The sequence below is a fragment of the Anopheles coustani genome, chromosome 3, assembly GCF_943734705.1.
Source record: "Anopheles coustani chromosome 3, idAnoCousDA_361_x.2, whole genome shotgun sequence".
NCBI classification, from domain to species: Eukaryota; Metazoa; Arthropoda; class Insecta; order Diptera; family Culicidae; genus Anopheles; species Anopheles coustani.
In genome coordinates, this window is record NC_071288.1 from 62,179,073 (window position 1) to 62,192,699 (window position 13,627).

Sequence of the window (13,627 nt, forward strand, 5' to 3'; positions counted from 1 at the left end):
ACTAAAAAAAGTTTAAAATACCTTGTTTAAGTCTCGGCTAGTTCACTTTTGATTAGTTCCAGTTAGTTGATTAATCATAAAAAAGTGTTTGAATTTTTTTTTATGGTAATTTTTATTGCTACTTTCGATCCGACAAAATTTATTTGACACATTATTGCTAAAAAAATTTGTGAACCAACCTGATATTGATGAACACATTTTAACCCGGGTTGTTAGTTGCAAGACTCCCGAATAATCCGCCCCCGGATAATCGTCGTCCGACTGTAGTTTGAAACTGTTTAGTTACAACTTCAACAATCTAGTAGTCCGTAACGCGCGCTTCTTGGCGTAACGACCTTGTTGGTCATGCCTACCTGTTATACCCTTATTAGACGAGGGCTTTTACTGTCATCTTGGCCCAGGATTTACTGCCAAAATAGGCTTTTGACATAAAAATGAACCCCGCTCGTGTAATAACGCAAATTTGCTTAAGTTCCACAAAGTGGGTTTTCCAGTTAATTGATCATTTGTATGTTTGAATTTAGCGTATTGTTCCGGCTTCTCATTCTCGATTTTCTGACAGCAATATTGCAGTCAATGGCCGTTTGACACTATCTTTCAAAATCGACGGACAGAAATATTCCTCGTCTAATAAGGGTATTAAGGGCTTACGAAACTTTTACCCTATGTGTACGTGGATAGTCAGCCCTCTCGTATTGGGGTGGGTCGGGTCTCGGTTGGTAATCGAACCCACGCCAACGAGGTGGTGAAGCCCCGGCGCTCATGGGCCGATTTTCTAACTGGCACTACAGCACAGCTATCGCGGACCCCCTGATCATTTTGGTTCAAAAACGAAGTAAATTTGTTATCAACCAGTTGAACTGATTGACACGTTTACATTTTATGTCATAAAACCACAGAGAACCACAAAAAAAACAAAGAAATAGCAAATTACAATACAAAACAAGATGAAATATTGTGCTGTGTACTAACTTTTTTTGGTGGATGTTTAAGGTGCGACGGCACAATTTTGAGCATATCTCGGGAACCTAATCTCGTGTCGGTTCCAAATTACATCAAAATGAAGAGGATAGTGCCAAGAACCATAATTCATTTTTACTTTTATAAAATAATTGTTTCTCACAAGGCTAATGCCATTTGTTTTTATTTTATCCTGCTATGTACTAACTTTATTGGTGTAGTGTATAACTAACAGGTTATTGACCCAGAATCGGGAGCATGACAATGATAGACCAGAATATCTCGATTCAAAATTTGAATGATTTTAATTATGAAACCTGGCGATTTCGACTGGAGCTGTTGCTGACCAAGGAATGATTGAGCGACTTCGTGAAGAATGAGAAGCCGGATATCCATGATGCTACCTAGATCGTTATAAATGGTAAGGCTCGTGCTCTCATTTGTTTCCATCCACGTTCCTCATTGAAGGTCCATCGATGACAACCAAGCATGCCACGTACTCCGTTCCGCAACGTTGGGAAAAATGTGGGAAGCTCTACGGAAACATCTCGAACGATCGACGCTATCATCCAAAACCCACTGTCCGAAAATAGCAACATGGCTGAACATCTCGCCGGAATTACGCAGTTGTCCAATCGTCTCTCGGGAATTTTGGTGTTATTTTGGTGTAAAAGAATTCTCTTCACAACTGCCCGCTCTGCTTTTCAGAATTCTTTTACCCCTTCTTTTGCAGCAGATTTCCTACGCAATCTAGGTGTAAACAGAATTCTGAAAAGAAGTGTAAAAACAATACTGTTTACACATGCGGTACACCTCAAAAAAGAATTCTTTTGACAACGTGACGGTGCGTTTATAACACATGTTTCTGACTATACGTGGCAACAAACGTATACCCATTCGCAGAAGTTTGTATGAGCTGGGTTCAGGATATCCTATAGGGTCGTCGTCTCTTCCTGTTTCCTTTCCTGCCCTTTTCCTTCCTTGTTTCATGATGTTTTTTAAAACATTATTCAATAAACTTCACTCCGATTCCGACACAAAAACCCGTAAAAGCGTTCGATTTTATTAAAAACAAAACAAATTTTGTCAATCGAAGGCACATGACGTTTTGTACGGCGATTGTGCCAAATACGCAATGAGGTCTACATGCCTACCAAAAATACACCTTTGGTAGGTGTAAATGTCAAAAAAAGCCTAGCAAAAATACACTTGGCAAGGTTTTTTTTTGTAGACATGTCCACCTTTGATAGGAAAGTGCAGCACGGTTCTCCTTGGGTAGCCATTATTTTATCCAGCCTCTAACATGGCTGAAAAATATCATACGACGTGTTGATCACCGCTCTAGAAAGCCGACCAGATGAGGACTTGAACTCGCAGTTCGTGAAAGAGATGGAATTGGACATGTTTTACAATTTTAGTTGTTACTGTGTGTTGGCGCAAAAGTCAGAAGCAACCTAAAAGATAGAAGAGTAGGTACGTCCAAATGATGAAGAACCAGTTCAACAGATCGCCAAAAGTTATTTGTGCAGATCATGGAGGATAATACTCTTTCGCTCGCCTTAAGAGTTTTTTGAGCAGAATGGAATCTTTCTACAACAGACAGCTATAGTCCACAAAAAAATGGCCGAGAGGAAGAAGAAGAAAGAATAGTTCGTAAACCAAAATAATCCTATGCATTTTTCTGAATCAGGGCTGACCAAGAAATATTGGGGCGAGGCAATATCATCGGCAAATTTACTGTAGAATATTCTTCCAACATCAGCGGTAAGTTTTACACCATTCAAAATTTGGTGCCCCAAAAGAAATCGTTGTCTCGAATAATAATTGTTATGATCCAATCAGCATGAATGGCTGTCGGGAATTCGAAGAGCAACATTTGAATTTCTCTGGAGAATATGACTCAGCTTCAGAAGGCAAACATATCAATAGCCCTCCGCTTGTGAAAAACTTTCGTCGTTCGGAAAGATCAGCCAAGGCTATGCCGCCTAAACCGTTACTAGAAGCGAGCAAGTATGTACAAGCTGACATGGATGTACCAAGAAATTTTAAGGAAGCTTTGTCTAGTCCGTCGGAATTCGAATGGTACCAAGCGATACAGAATGAGTTGAAATCTCACGCTGAAAATAGCACCTGGGAATTAATAAAGTTACCTATGAGGAAGAAAACAATCGGAAGCAAATGGGTATTTAACCAAAATCTTCTTCGCCATTTGGATGTGAAGACCGCCAATCTGTATGGAGCCTAGTGTTGGGTCGTGTGTTACTGTGCTACCCAACACACACAGCACAGTAAAGAGTGGCACCACACACGCAAAGACAATCAACAGACAAGTCGGGTCAAAGCTGTTTTTTGCTCCGCCATAATAGGTTATATTGCATAAGGATTTGTTGAATTTTAACCATGGTTTAAAATAAGCGATCGCCCATTTTTATAGACCTAGGAACTAGAAATTATCCTGGGAGAGTAAATATCGTTTATACACAAACATACGGCCCGCCTGCCACATGCGGCTCGCAAGAACATTGGATGCGGCCCGCGACCGCTCTGAAACAATACATCGAAAGTTTGGATCCTTGAGTATTGGCTTTCTTTTGAATACTATTTTTTTGTTTGAATGGTTTCACGAACTGCGAATTCCAAAAGAACTGAACAAACGTCAATTTAACCAATTTCTATAAGCCATTGACATACAACTTTAATCTACATCACGCCAATATTGACAAGAGCAATAGTTTTACACAGATTTTTCAAGACAAGCGAATAAATAGCGTTCATAGAAAACAAACGTGATGAACTAGGGTAACTATACCAATAGTGGTGCACTTAGTACTGTAAATACCAAATAGGTGTAATTTATGAGTGTTAAGAACACAAAATTCTACATATTTGAATCAATTATGATCGAAACATGACTTTTCTTCTCAAAAACATCTATTTTCACCGTAAACCATACAAAATACACGAAAAAAAGCGTATTTTTCTTCCTAGTCGGTTGCTCCTATTATGGTGGTATGGTTCCTATAGTTGTGGTATCGTGTTCCTATAATGGTGGTAGTACGAAAAACTTGAATATATTTTGATTATAACTTATTTTTGAAGCATATTTCAAACAGAACGGTAAAATACTTCTTCACCAATGCGTTGTCATTGAAAAGACTGTATTGTTTTACCGAAATATGTCCAATTTTAATTCATAAAAAATGCTCTGAATATTGCAGCTAAAACTATAGTATATGCTTTATAGCGTATCCTTCGCCCGCTTTCTTTTTTCTTTCCTCTGCTTCTTCTGCTGAGCCTTCTCTCCAGTTCAGCTTTGTTTAGTTTGTAGAAACAGAATAAAATCACTAAATTTACCTGATTATATTGACCAAAACCGGAATAAAACTAAAATATACTTGTATAAAAATCTATGGCTATTATAGGAACAACTTGGGTTTTTGTGCCTATGGTGGCACTATAGTAAAAAGTATGAAAATATAATAAAATTATGCTAAAATGAACTAAGTTCGTATAAATCAATTATATTGGAGTATGTACGTGGCGAAATCATATGGTTTTAATGATTTTGTAGTGATTTATAGCCTTAAGGAAATCATGACATTCGTTATAGATTCTTAAGGAATGCAGCATGTTGGTACAACCTGTGTAGAAACTATGAATTTTGGAGCTTATATGTTACGGAATGAGATGGTTCATCTTTTTAACACTCCGCAGAAGATCAAAGAACATTTCATAGAAGAACAAATAACTCCATTGTATATATATCTGCGTAGAGCTAGGATTTTATTCTACTACAACCACTATTGGTACTAGCTCCACTATGGGTGCACTTACCCTACACGAGCATTCTAAATAAAATAACAGTTGTTAAGCAAAAAGTTGGCTGTAGTTATAGGGTAAGTGCTCCTATAGTGGTGCTAGTACCAATAGTGGTTGTAGTGGAACAAAATTCCAGCTCTACGACGAAAGAAATACAATGGAGATATTTGTTCTTCTATGAAATGTTCTTTGATCTTCTGCGAAGTGTTTAAACGATAAACCTTCCCATTTCGTAATAAATTAAGGCTCCAAAATTAATATTTTCCAAACAGGTTGTACTAATATGCTGGATTTCTTAAGAATTTATCAAGTATGCCATGATTTACCTTAAGGCTATAAATCGCTGCAAAATGCATTGGTTTATAAGAGGTCTATGAGGCCAATCCATTGGTCTGTGACCTAGAAAATGCATTGGCCTAAATAATTTGACCATTCTGTTTTAAATTTGCTTCAAAAATAAGTCACAGTCAAAATATATTCAGTCATTTCCAAGTACTACCAGCACTATAGGAACACGATACCACAACTATAGGAACCATTCCACCATTATAGAAGCAACCAACTCGGAAGAGATATACGCTTTTTTTCGTCTATTTTTAATGTTTTACGGTGAAAGCAGATGTTTTCCAGAAGAAAAGTCGTGTTTCGATCATGATTGGTACAAATATACAAAATATTGTGGTCTTAACATTGATAAATAACATCATATTGTTAATTACATTACTAAGTGCACCACTATTGGTACCGTTACCCTAATGCACCTTTACTTTTCTAAATATTTACCAAAAAGCACAATGGCACTACTTGATTTTAATATGTTAAAATTTTGAAAACGGTTGATCAAGGAACCTTCGCTTGTACTCGAAATTGTAAATTTTAAAAGAAGTAACATAATATAAAAAATGTGAAAGTGTAAAACATGATTGTCTATTAAGATCAAACCACACTGACATATTTTCATCAATCCAATCAATTATACGTTTTAGCCCGCAAACCTGTTTTGGGTGAAAATGTGGCCCTCGAGGTCGAACGAGTTTGACATCACTGGTTTATACTGATTATAACGACTATTTATTTTGACGAAAACGATTGACAAATACATCCAATTCATCAAAAATGAACTCTAGATGGCAAATTAAACAATTTTATACCAATAATTTGTATGAATCGTTCTTTGGTTCCTTGGTGTACCAATTCCATAACTACCATAGTATACGAAAAAAGTGTATAGACCAGCCTTTGGAATTTTGAACATTGTTATCTCATAATCTTAACATTATTATTTGTATTAAAAACTGCTACTAAACGAAAAAGGCTACGATTGAAGCGCAAAAAAACAAATAGGAACAAATTTTCTTGAAATAAAAACGCCAAGAACCTTCAAAATTTCAAAAGCAGGATTTTTGAATAGATTAGCTTTCAACGACTAATGACATAACGACTAATTTAAACACTAGCTCGAACTGCTTATGGATTATACATTACACGTATGGAAGTGTAAAGGGCTACAGTCCTTATCGAGCATGCATAATAGCAAGCAAAATTATGCACCTTACTCTTGTTGTTCCTTAGAAACTGTGTACCAATTTGGTATTGTTCAATTCTGGGATACTTTTGCATCCTTTTGTGATTTTTTATTTTGCTCACACTGACCATTTTGAATTGAAAAGGAGTCGCTGAATAAATAGAGACGTTGTATGACCGTACGACACTTTACTGTGCTACCACAAATGCACAGCACAGTAAATTGTTGGTGGTACCACAGTAGCCACATGGTTTCGTGGAGAAAGGAAAGGAAGGCTACGTTTGCAGGCTAAAACGAAGCATATATGGCCTAAAGCAATTGGCAAGATGTTGGAACTAGTATTGTTTTTTTATGAACCTTTTGACGAGATTCAATGATATGAATCATTCATATCAAGCGTTTATGAATCTTTCGAAACCTGAATGAATTTTCATGAATCATTCATGGATCTTTCACGAATCTCCGAACTTTCTAAATTGTAAAGATACTACTACTAGATACTTATAAAGAGGCAAAGTTTAACATATCTGAAATTTTATATTTGAACTTTCTTGAACAATTTCATTATTATTGTTGAATTTTGATTTGTTTTTTCAACATATAACAAAAACACCTTGTCCAACAATTTTATACTTCATATTTGGCAAGAAAACAAACCAAACATCGTAAACAAATCCGATAAAAATTAAGATTGGTTTTTTGTATGAAGCACTACTACTTTCTTACGCGCCGGATAAAGTCAGTTGACTTCTTATTCTTTCAATCGATTTAACACGTTGACTGCCAAGCGTTTTTAGCACACATTTTTAGAACAATATTTTTTAATGAAATTTGTTTAAAACATTTATTAACACGTTGACTGCCATGTCACCCAAAAGTGGGTGACAGCAGAAATCAGTTCTAAAAAGTTTTTGACCCATAAATAAATGAAAAAGCAATAATAAAATTATACCCATAATTTGTTTATAAAATTTATTAAACCAACGGGTTTTGAAGGCTAAGCAAAAACTTAGCTTCTCAAAGAATTGACATAAAATATTACTATGATTTTTATGTTGCATTTTCATTTATTTATGGATAAAAAACTTTTTTGAACTTTTTAGAACTATCACCCACTTTTGCGTGATATGGCAGTAAACGTGTTAAACAAAACAGTATGCTCTGATGAATATAAAAGGATTGCAGAAAGTTAAATTATTCTAGCTTTTGATGAAATGTCGTTTGGGACGAGTCAGCACTATTCGGGAAAAAATTAGAGACACCTTGCTGTATAAATTATTTGAAAATTGCTCCTTAATTTTGGATGTACCGTGGACGGCTGACACAATTATGCTATACTACTGCTAAGGGCAAATCTCCACGGTCCACGGGGGGAACACCGATATTGATACCTATTCTTGCCATACACTCGTAAGAGGATTGTCCTAGCAATGTACAAGGATGCTCATACAATTAGTGTACTCCATTGATCCAAAATACCATCCTGAACCGCAAAAGTTCGATTTTGACCGATTTAGCTCCGACCGGAAGGTAGAACACCGGGGCACGGTCTATTTATCCTTTGGAGAAGGACCTCGAATGTGTCTGGGAATGAGATTCGCGCAGGCACAAGTGAAGCTGGCCCTAATGAAGCTGATCCTAAGCTATCGCGTAAGAACTGGTCCCAATCATAAGCCGTTCACTGTCGATCCGCGATCCATCATCTACCAGTCGAAAGATGGTTTACGACTGGTGTTTGAAAAACGATAAATCAAGGAAATAGGCATAATGTGCATGTTACTGCTTCTGAAATAATAAGCTTCTTTTTCGAATGTTACAAAAGACTCATAATAAAAACTCCTTGAGCTGTAAGCACACATTTAGAGCGTTATGCGACATCGATTTAATTATCACAAGCATATCACCAGTTAACTAAAAAATCTAGCTGCGAACATTCGTCCTAAAATTAAATGAAATATTTTAACGTTTTCTTTACATTTTTAGAAAAATAGAGCTTTGACAATGCTTATTTCAATGTAAACTTCTACTTCCCCTTTTATTTCTACTCTGTTTCTTTCAAACGACAAATAAATTAAATTGCTCCTTTCGATACTTAGATTATCTTCTTCTTTGAAAATGAAATATGCTTTCATATTAACACTAGAATACATTGCTTTGGAAACTTGCCCGAATGCTTTTTAGGGGTCATTTCGACCCCTATTCTGAAAACGCTATAACTTCACAATGTTTGAAGATTTTTCAAATCCGTAAACTGTTACGTTTTAGTATTTTATTTGACTAACTTTTGGCGCTTTTAATTCTTTGATGTACCTCTTCACCATTCCGCTAGCTCGGTGTATAGCAAAAAAGATCGAGATGAGGCGAATTTCAATCCTTTTCAACTTTTATATTCTTTCAAAATCTTCTTCTTCTTGGCGTAAACGACCTTGTTAGTCATGCCCTGTTGTACATGGATAGTCAGTCCTCTCGTACAGGGGAGGGTCCGGTCTCGGTTGGGATTCGAACCCACGCCGTCGAGGTGGTGAGCCCCGGCGCTCATGGGCCGATTTTCTAATGGGCGCTACCACTCGGCTGTCGCGGACCCCTTTTGATTCTTTCAAAATGTATCATGTAAATTCAGGAAAAAAGTGTGTGCTGTGATGTTGATATATTAGGCCACCTTTGAAAACTAATTTCATATTTTTAAATTAACAAATAACGCCACCAATTCCCCTTGAAGATGTGGATTTTAACATTTTGCATAGGTACCATATTTGGCGCAGTTAAGGAAATTCTGCATAAAAAGTTGAATAACAAAATCAATGTTCGGTCAAATCATACCATTTTCTGCACAGTGCTAGCCTAACTACCATAGAATATAAGAAAAATAAGTGAGAAATTGTTATTTCTTCAAGTTTCAGAAACTCTTTGTGTGGCACATTATGTTCCTAACTTGGCGCATGGTTTTTGCAATGTTCCTTACTTGGCGCGATGTGTTCCTAACTTGGCGCACTTAAAACAAAATGGATGTAGTTCATTGAATTCAACTGCTATATTCAAAAGTCAACCTAAAACAATAGAAACACGTTTCAACAGAAATTCAAAAAACAATTTAGCTTTTTTTGCAGCGGACTTTGGCTTCTCTCGTGGAAATAAAACTATCTCATCGCTAACTTTTAAAATCTGATTCATCAAAGCCTTCTACGATTCAAAAATATCTAGCAGCGCAAACAGTCATATTCTCCAAGGTGAATAATTAGGAACACTGTGAGCCAAACTTGGCGCAAAATTGTTCGCTTCAAAATTAGCATAAAAATCTCAAAAAGCGACGAATCTAACCATGATTCATTGAAAATACTTACTTTTAACAGTTTCTGATAAATAAAATCCCTAATAATTTTTCCTTTGCGTATTAATTATTGGAAACAGTTCAACCCACTCCTTAGCAGCGTTGCTAACGCGGGTAAAAAATGGCGCACTTGTGAGATGGAATTTTTCATTTAATTATATATACATTCAATAACTTAAAACCAATAACATGTTTTGATGCGGATGTATTGTACAAACATAAACAAATATTTGACTGCATATTTTAGGCTGAAATGATTTAGAAATAGACTAATATCGAAGAAAATATTGGAAAGTGCGCCAAGTTTGGACCCGCGCCAAGTATGGTGCTTCCACGGTAGTTTCCGTTCTGCACTTTGTTCCGTTATTCCGTACGCGAGCGTTTCGAAGCGTTATGCGCGATGCGTTACTATGGGAATTGGCATTATTTTTAATCTTTGAGGTCAATTTGTGGAGTCATTTGTAATGGCAAAAATATGATTTCATTTTTGAAATGTTGCTCAACATTCTAACTTTCTAGCACACACTTTTTTTTCTAGATTTGCATAATAGATTTTGAATGAATAAAAGCTGAAGAAACGCAATTTCGACCGTTTTTGCTATACACCGAGCTAGCAGAATTGAAGAAATGCATCGAAAAACCAAAAACGTTAAAAGATAGTCAACAAATAAACAAAAAAGTAACAGTTTACAGATTTGATTTTTTTTTCAAAAATAGTGAAGTTATAGCGTTTTACAAGTAGGGGTCAAAATTACCCCTAAAAAGCATTCTAGGTATAGTCAAGTTGGTTTTTTCAAATCTGAAATTTTTGTTTTAGATATAGCTTAGGATTTTAAGAAAAGCCTTATTTTGTTTTTGTAAAAATATTCAGCCGCTTTCGAGTTATTAACGAAAACTGCGTTGGGATCAAAATGACCCCAATTTGGATTCTAGTGTTAATACCAATATTTCCCAATATCAATACAAATCTTCTTCTCTTCTTGCATTTCCGGGCCAAACATACCCTGGGAAAAATTCACTAATTTAATTTTATATTAGAAAATTTGATTGAATTAGCTTCTGAATAAATTTTTCCTAGTCAAGCTTTGTAATAACAGATAGAAGTTTGTTGTTTTCGTTCCTTTCCTCGGAACCGTAACCTTGGTTTCGCTTTTTCTTCAGGGAAAACGGGCGAATCGTAATGTAGTAGCATATTTCCAGCAGACTGAGAATGCTAACGCCCATAAAGAGACCTAGTAGACCTCCACAGTTTGCTAGAAAGTCGACCATTCCGTACAGCTCCGACCGTCGCGATGTGATGAAGTGCGATTCTTTGAAGTAAATTTCCAACTTTGAGACGGTGTAGCTATAATCGGGCGATGTTAGAATATTCGATTAGTTGTTTAGAACATATCCGATATTGCTTATTTATATATCACATTGCTTGCCTCTAGGGCAATGCAAATACAGCTTAAGATTAACACAGGTATAAAATTTAACTACATTGACGTAGGCAGAATGAAGTCGGCTAGAATGGAGCTAGATTTGACATAGTGGATCAGAACATGAATGAGGCGTGGGCAATAAAAGAGAAGGAAACCCTTTCAGGATGGAAGTGCATGTGCTGCAAGGAAAGAACGGAAGACAGAAATGCAGTGCAGGAAATCGAAATGTGGTACCTTTCAGCTTCTTTGTCATAAATGCGATTGGCTTCCAAGTATTTTATCAAATCCATCGTGGACTGCGTGACTTCCACGTCATACTGTATTGAGCTGCAAGCTGGAAGGCAGTTGCACCCCGTAGCCACATTTCCTCCATCGTACGTTCCGTGTTGAAGGGGAGCATCGGAATAATTGAAACTTTCCCTGAAAAACAGCCGTGCTTGATGCATACAGAACCACATCTCAAGGGAACATACATCTACGTCTGGTGCCCGTGGCATTGAGAATCGAACACAACCACACACGGCCAGTGTTATGTTCGCCAGACATTCTAGCTCACAGTTTTCCTGGTTGTAGATCTGGAAAAATTTGAGGCGGCGCTCGTTGTCGAAGAAACATTGTCGTTTGCTCCAATGGTAATCGGCGGCGGACTTTGACGTGGTCATCATCTGTGGCTTCATGGCAATGGACATCTCGTGACCCAATGGAATGCGAATGTGACGTTTGGAAACTTGTGGATACTCGCTGGATTCATGCAGCATAAGTTTATAGCCTTGCGTCAATCCCTAAACGGTAGATAATGGCGTAACCGTAATATCTGTAATGACGTCTCATAGCCAAACTTACGTACAAAGCTACTCATGCACCTACCGTACACAAATATTCAATATTCCTTTTATCTGAAAAAAGGTAAACCGTCAATCCTGCCTGCAATCCTGCTCCAGTAGCATGAAAAGGATATCTGACAGCTTCCTCGTCGTCATCGGTGTTATCGTACCAATCCTCCATGTACGTATGCTCGTTGTGTAAGGCATTCTTATGAAATATTTCTTCCTCGGGCAACATGTTGAACGAGTAGCAGAGACCATTTTCGGTGACCGTCTCCTTCATATATCGTTTGCACGATCGTGGGACATCGTTGAAGCGACATGATGGGATAACTCTGTCACGATCGAGCGATAGATTCCTCAGCATGTTCACCACGTTCTTTTCATCGGTTCCATTCAAATAGGATAGGTCGTAATTTGTGTCTTGAAACATCGCATTACACACCTGCGCGACAGCCTTGAGCTTACCCACACTGTGGAAAACGGAACCAAATAAACTTTGGCGCAAAACTTCGGAGATAACATGAAGGAAAGCTATAAAACTCACGTGTCGGCATTGTGAGTAATATTCCAATTATCACTGTTATCATACAATGCATTAATTTCTGCGGTTAAATTTAGCTTGGCTGCCTGCACCTTGGTTTCCGGGCAGATGGTGACGGCTGGAAACTGTATTTCCCAAACAGGCGTAGTTTTCTCAGAAAAGGAAACTATAATTGGAGCCTGGTTCCATTTGATGTAGGTCTTGAAAATCATCGTTCCACAACCGGCCATCGACAGAAGAAACACAATGATCCACCAGAACCTTGACGAGACAAGACACGAGACACCGAGGTTAGTTTTACTCATAAACGTCTTGCAGAACCTTCACATGCACCTTTCGCAAGATGTTCGTTCCGTCCGGTCAAAGTAACGTACGCCGTGGATGGAGCTTCCGGCACAGTACTCGCGAAACACTTCCACTTTAAGGGCATTTTTTGACTTCTTTGCTGCAGACTGCATTGTTGCAAATCTATGTACTTACTGCTTGAATGCTGGGCAAAGACTGAAAACGCTGTATGATTCCACTGTCCTCGGATGGACTCAAATGCGTACCAGTCTGCTGACATTGCGTGACCGTAATGTGAGTCAGCAGTGAGTTGTTGCGCATTTTTTTTATTTTGATACACTAGAGGCCATGGGCGGCTCTACTTAATTGTTGCATAAAATTTGCATATATAGAACCATGACTTCATATGTGATTTAAAGATGTACATGTGTTCATTGGTCTGGCCAGGATATGAAAAATTTTTGACAGGATATCATCATAAATTCATTCAACATTATCGATAAAAATTCGATTGATTCAACCCCTGGTCACAGCTTTACGCAAGGTCATGCGTTTGCGTTTTTAATCTTTCAAAAGAGCACAGTTTTCAGCCGCAAATAATGCTTTAATTTTAGACTATACTGCTTACAGCATTTTCCGGCTGATCAGCATTTTCGGGCTGAAACATGTTAGATATTGAATGTGGCTTTATAGAACGATAATGTTCCCCATGAAATGCCATCGATGATGCGTTGTTGCCATTATAGAGCGCAACTTGTCAGATGAAACCTGAAACTTGTTAGTGTTTTGATGGGACTTTGAAATAAAAGGCCGGAAAATGCTGAATATGAGTATACAATCGTACTAATATAGTTTCCGTTTTCTCTGGGCATACAAAAGGAAATGAAACGTTTTCGTGATTTTGGGGACAATTTCGAA

At 37.4% G+C, this 13,627-nt stretch overlaps 2 protein-coding genes across 2 annotated transcripts in view; both read right to left on the reverse strand.

Moving 5' to 3' along the window:
* LOC131261487 (protein N-terminal asparagine amidohydrolase) overlaps positions 1-13,627 on the reverse strand; it is a 92,770-nt gene that overhangs the window by 40,402 nt on the left and 38,741 nt on the right. The window lies entirely within an intron of this gene.
* LOC131264693 (pickpocket protein 28-like) lies at positions 10,707-12,882 on the reverse strand. Its single transcript, XM_058266966.1, has 6 exons — positions 12,758-12,882; positions 12,428-12,685; positions 12,020-12,353; positions 11,530-11,838; positions 11,051-11,061; positions 10,707-10,977 (listed from the first exon to the last, which is right to left on the reverse strand). The coding sequence occupies exons 1-6, from the start codon at positions 12,880-12,882 to the stop codon at positions 10,707-10,709; spliced, it is 1,308 nt and encodes a 435-aa protein (XP_058122949.1).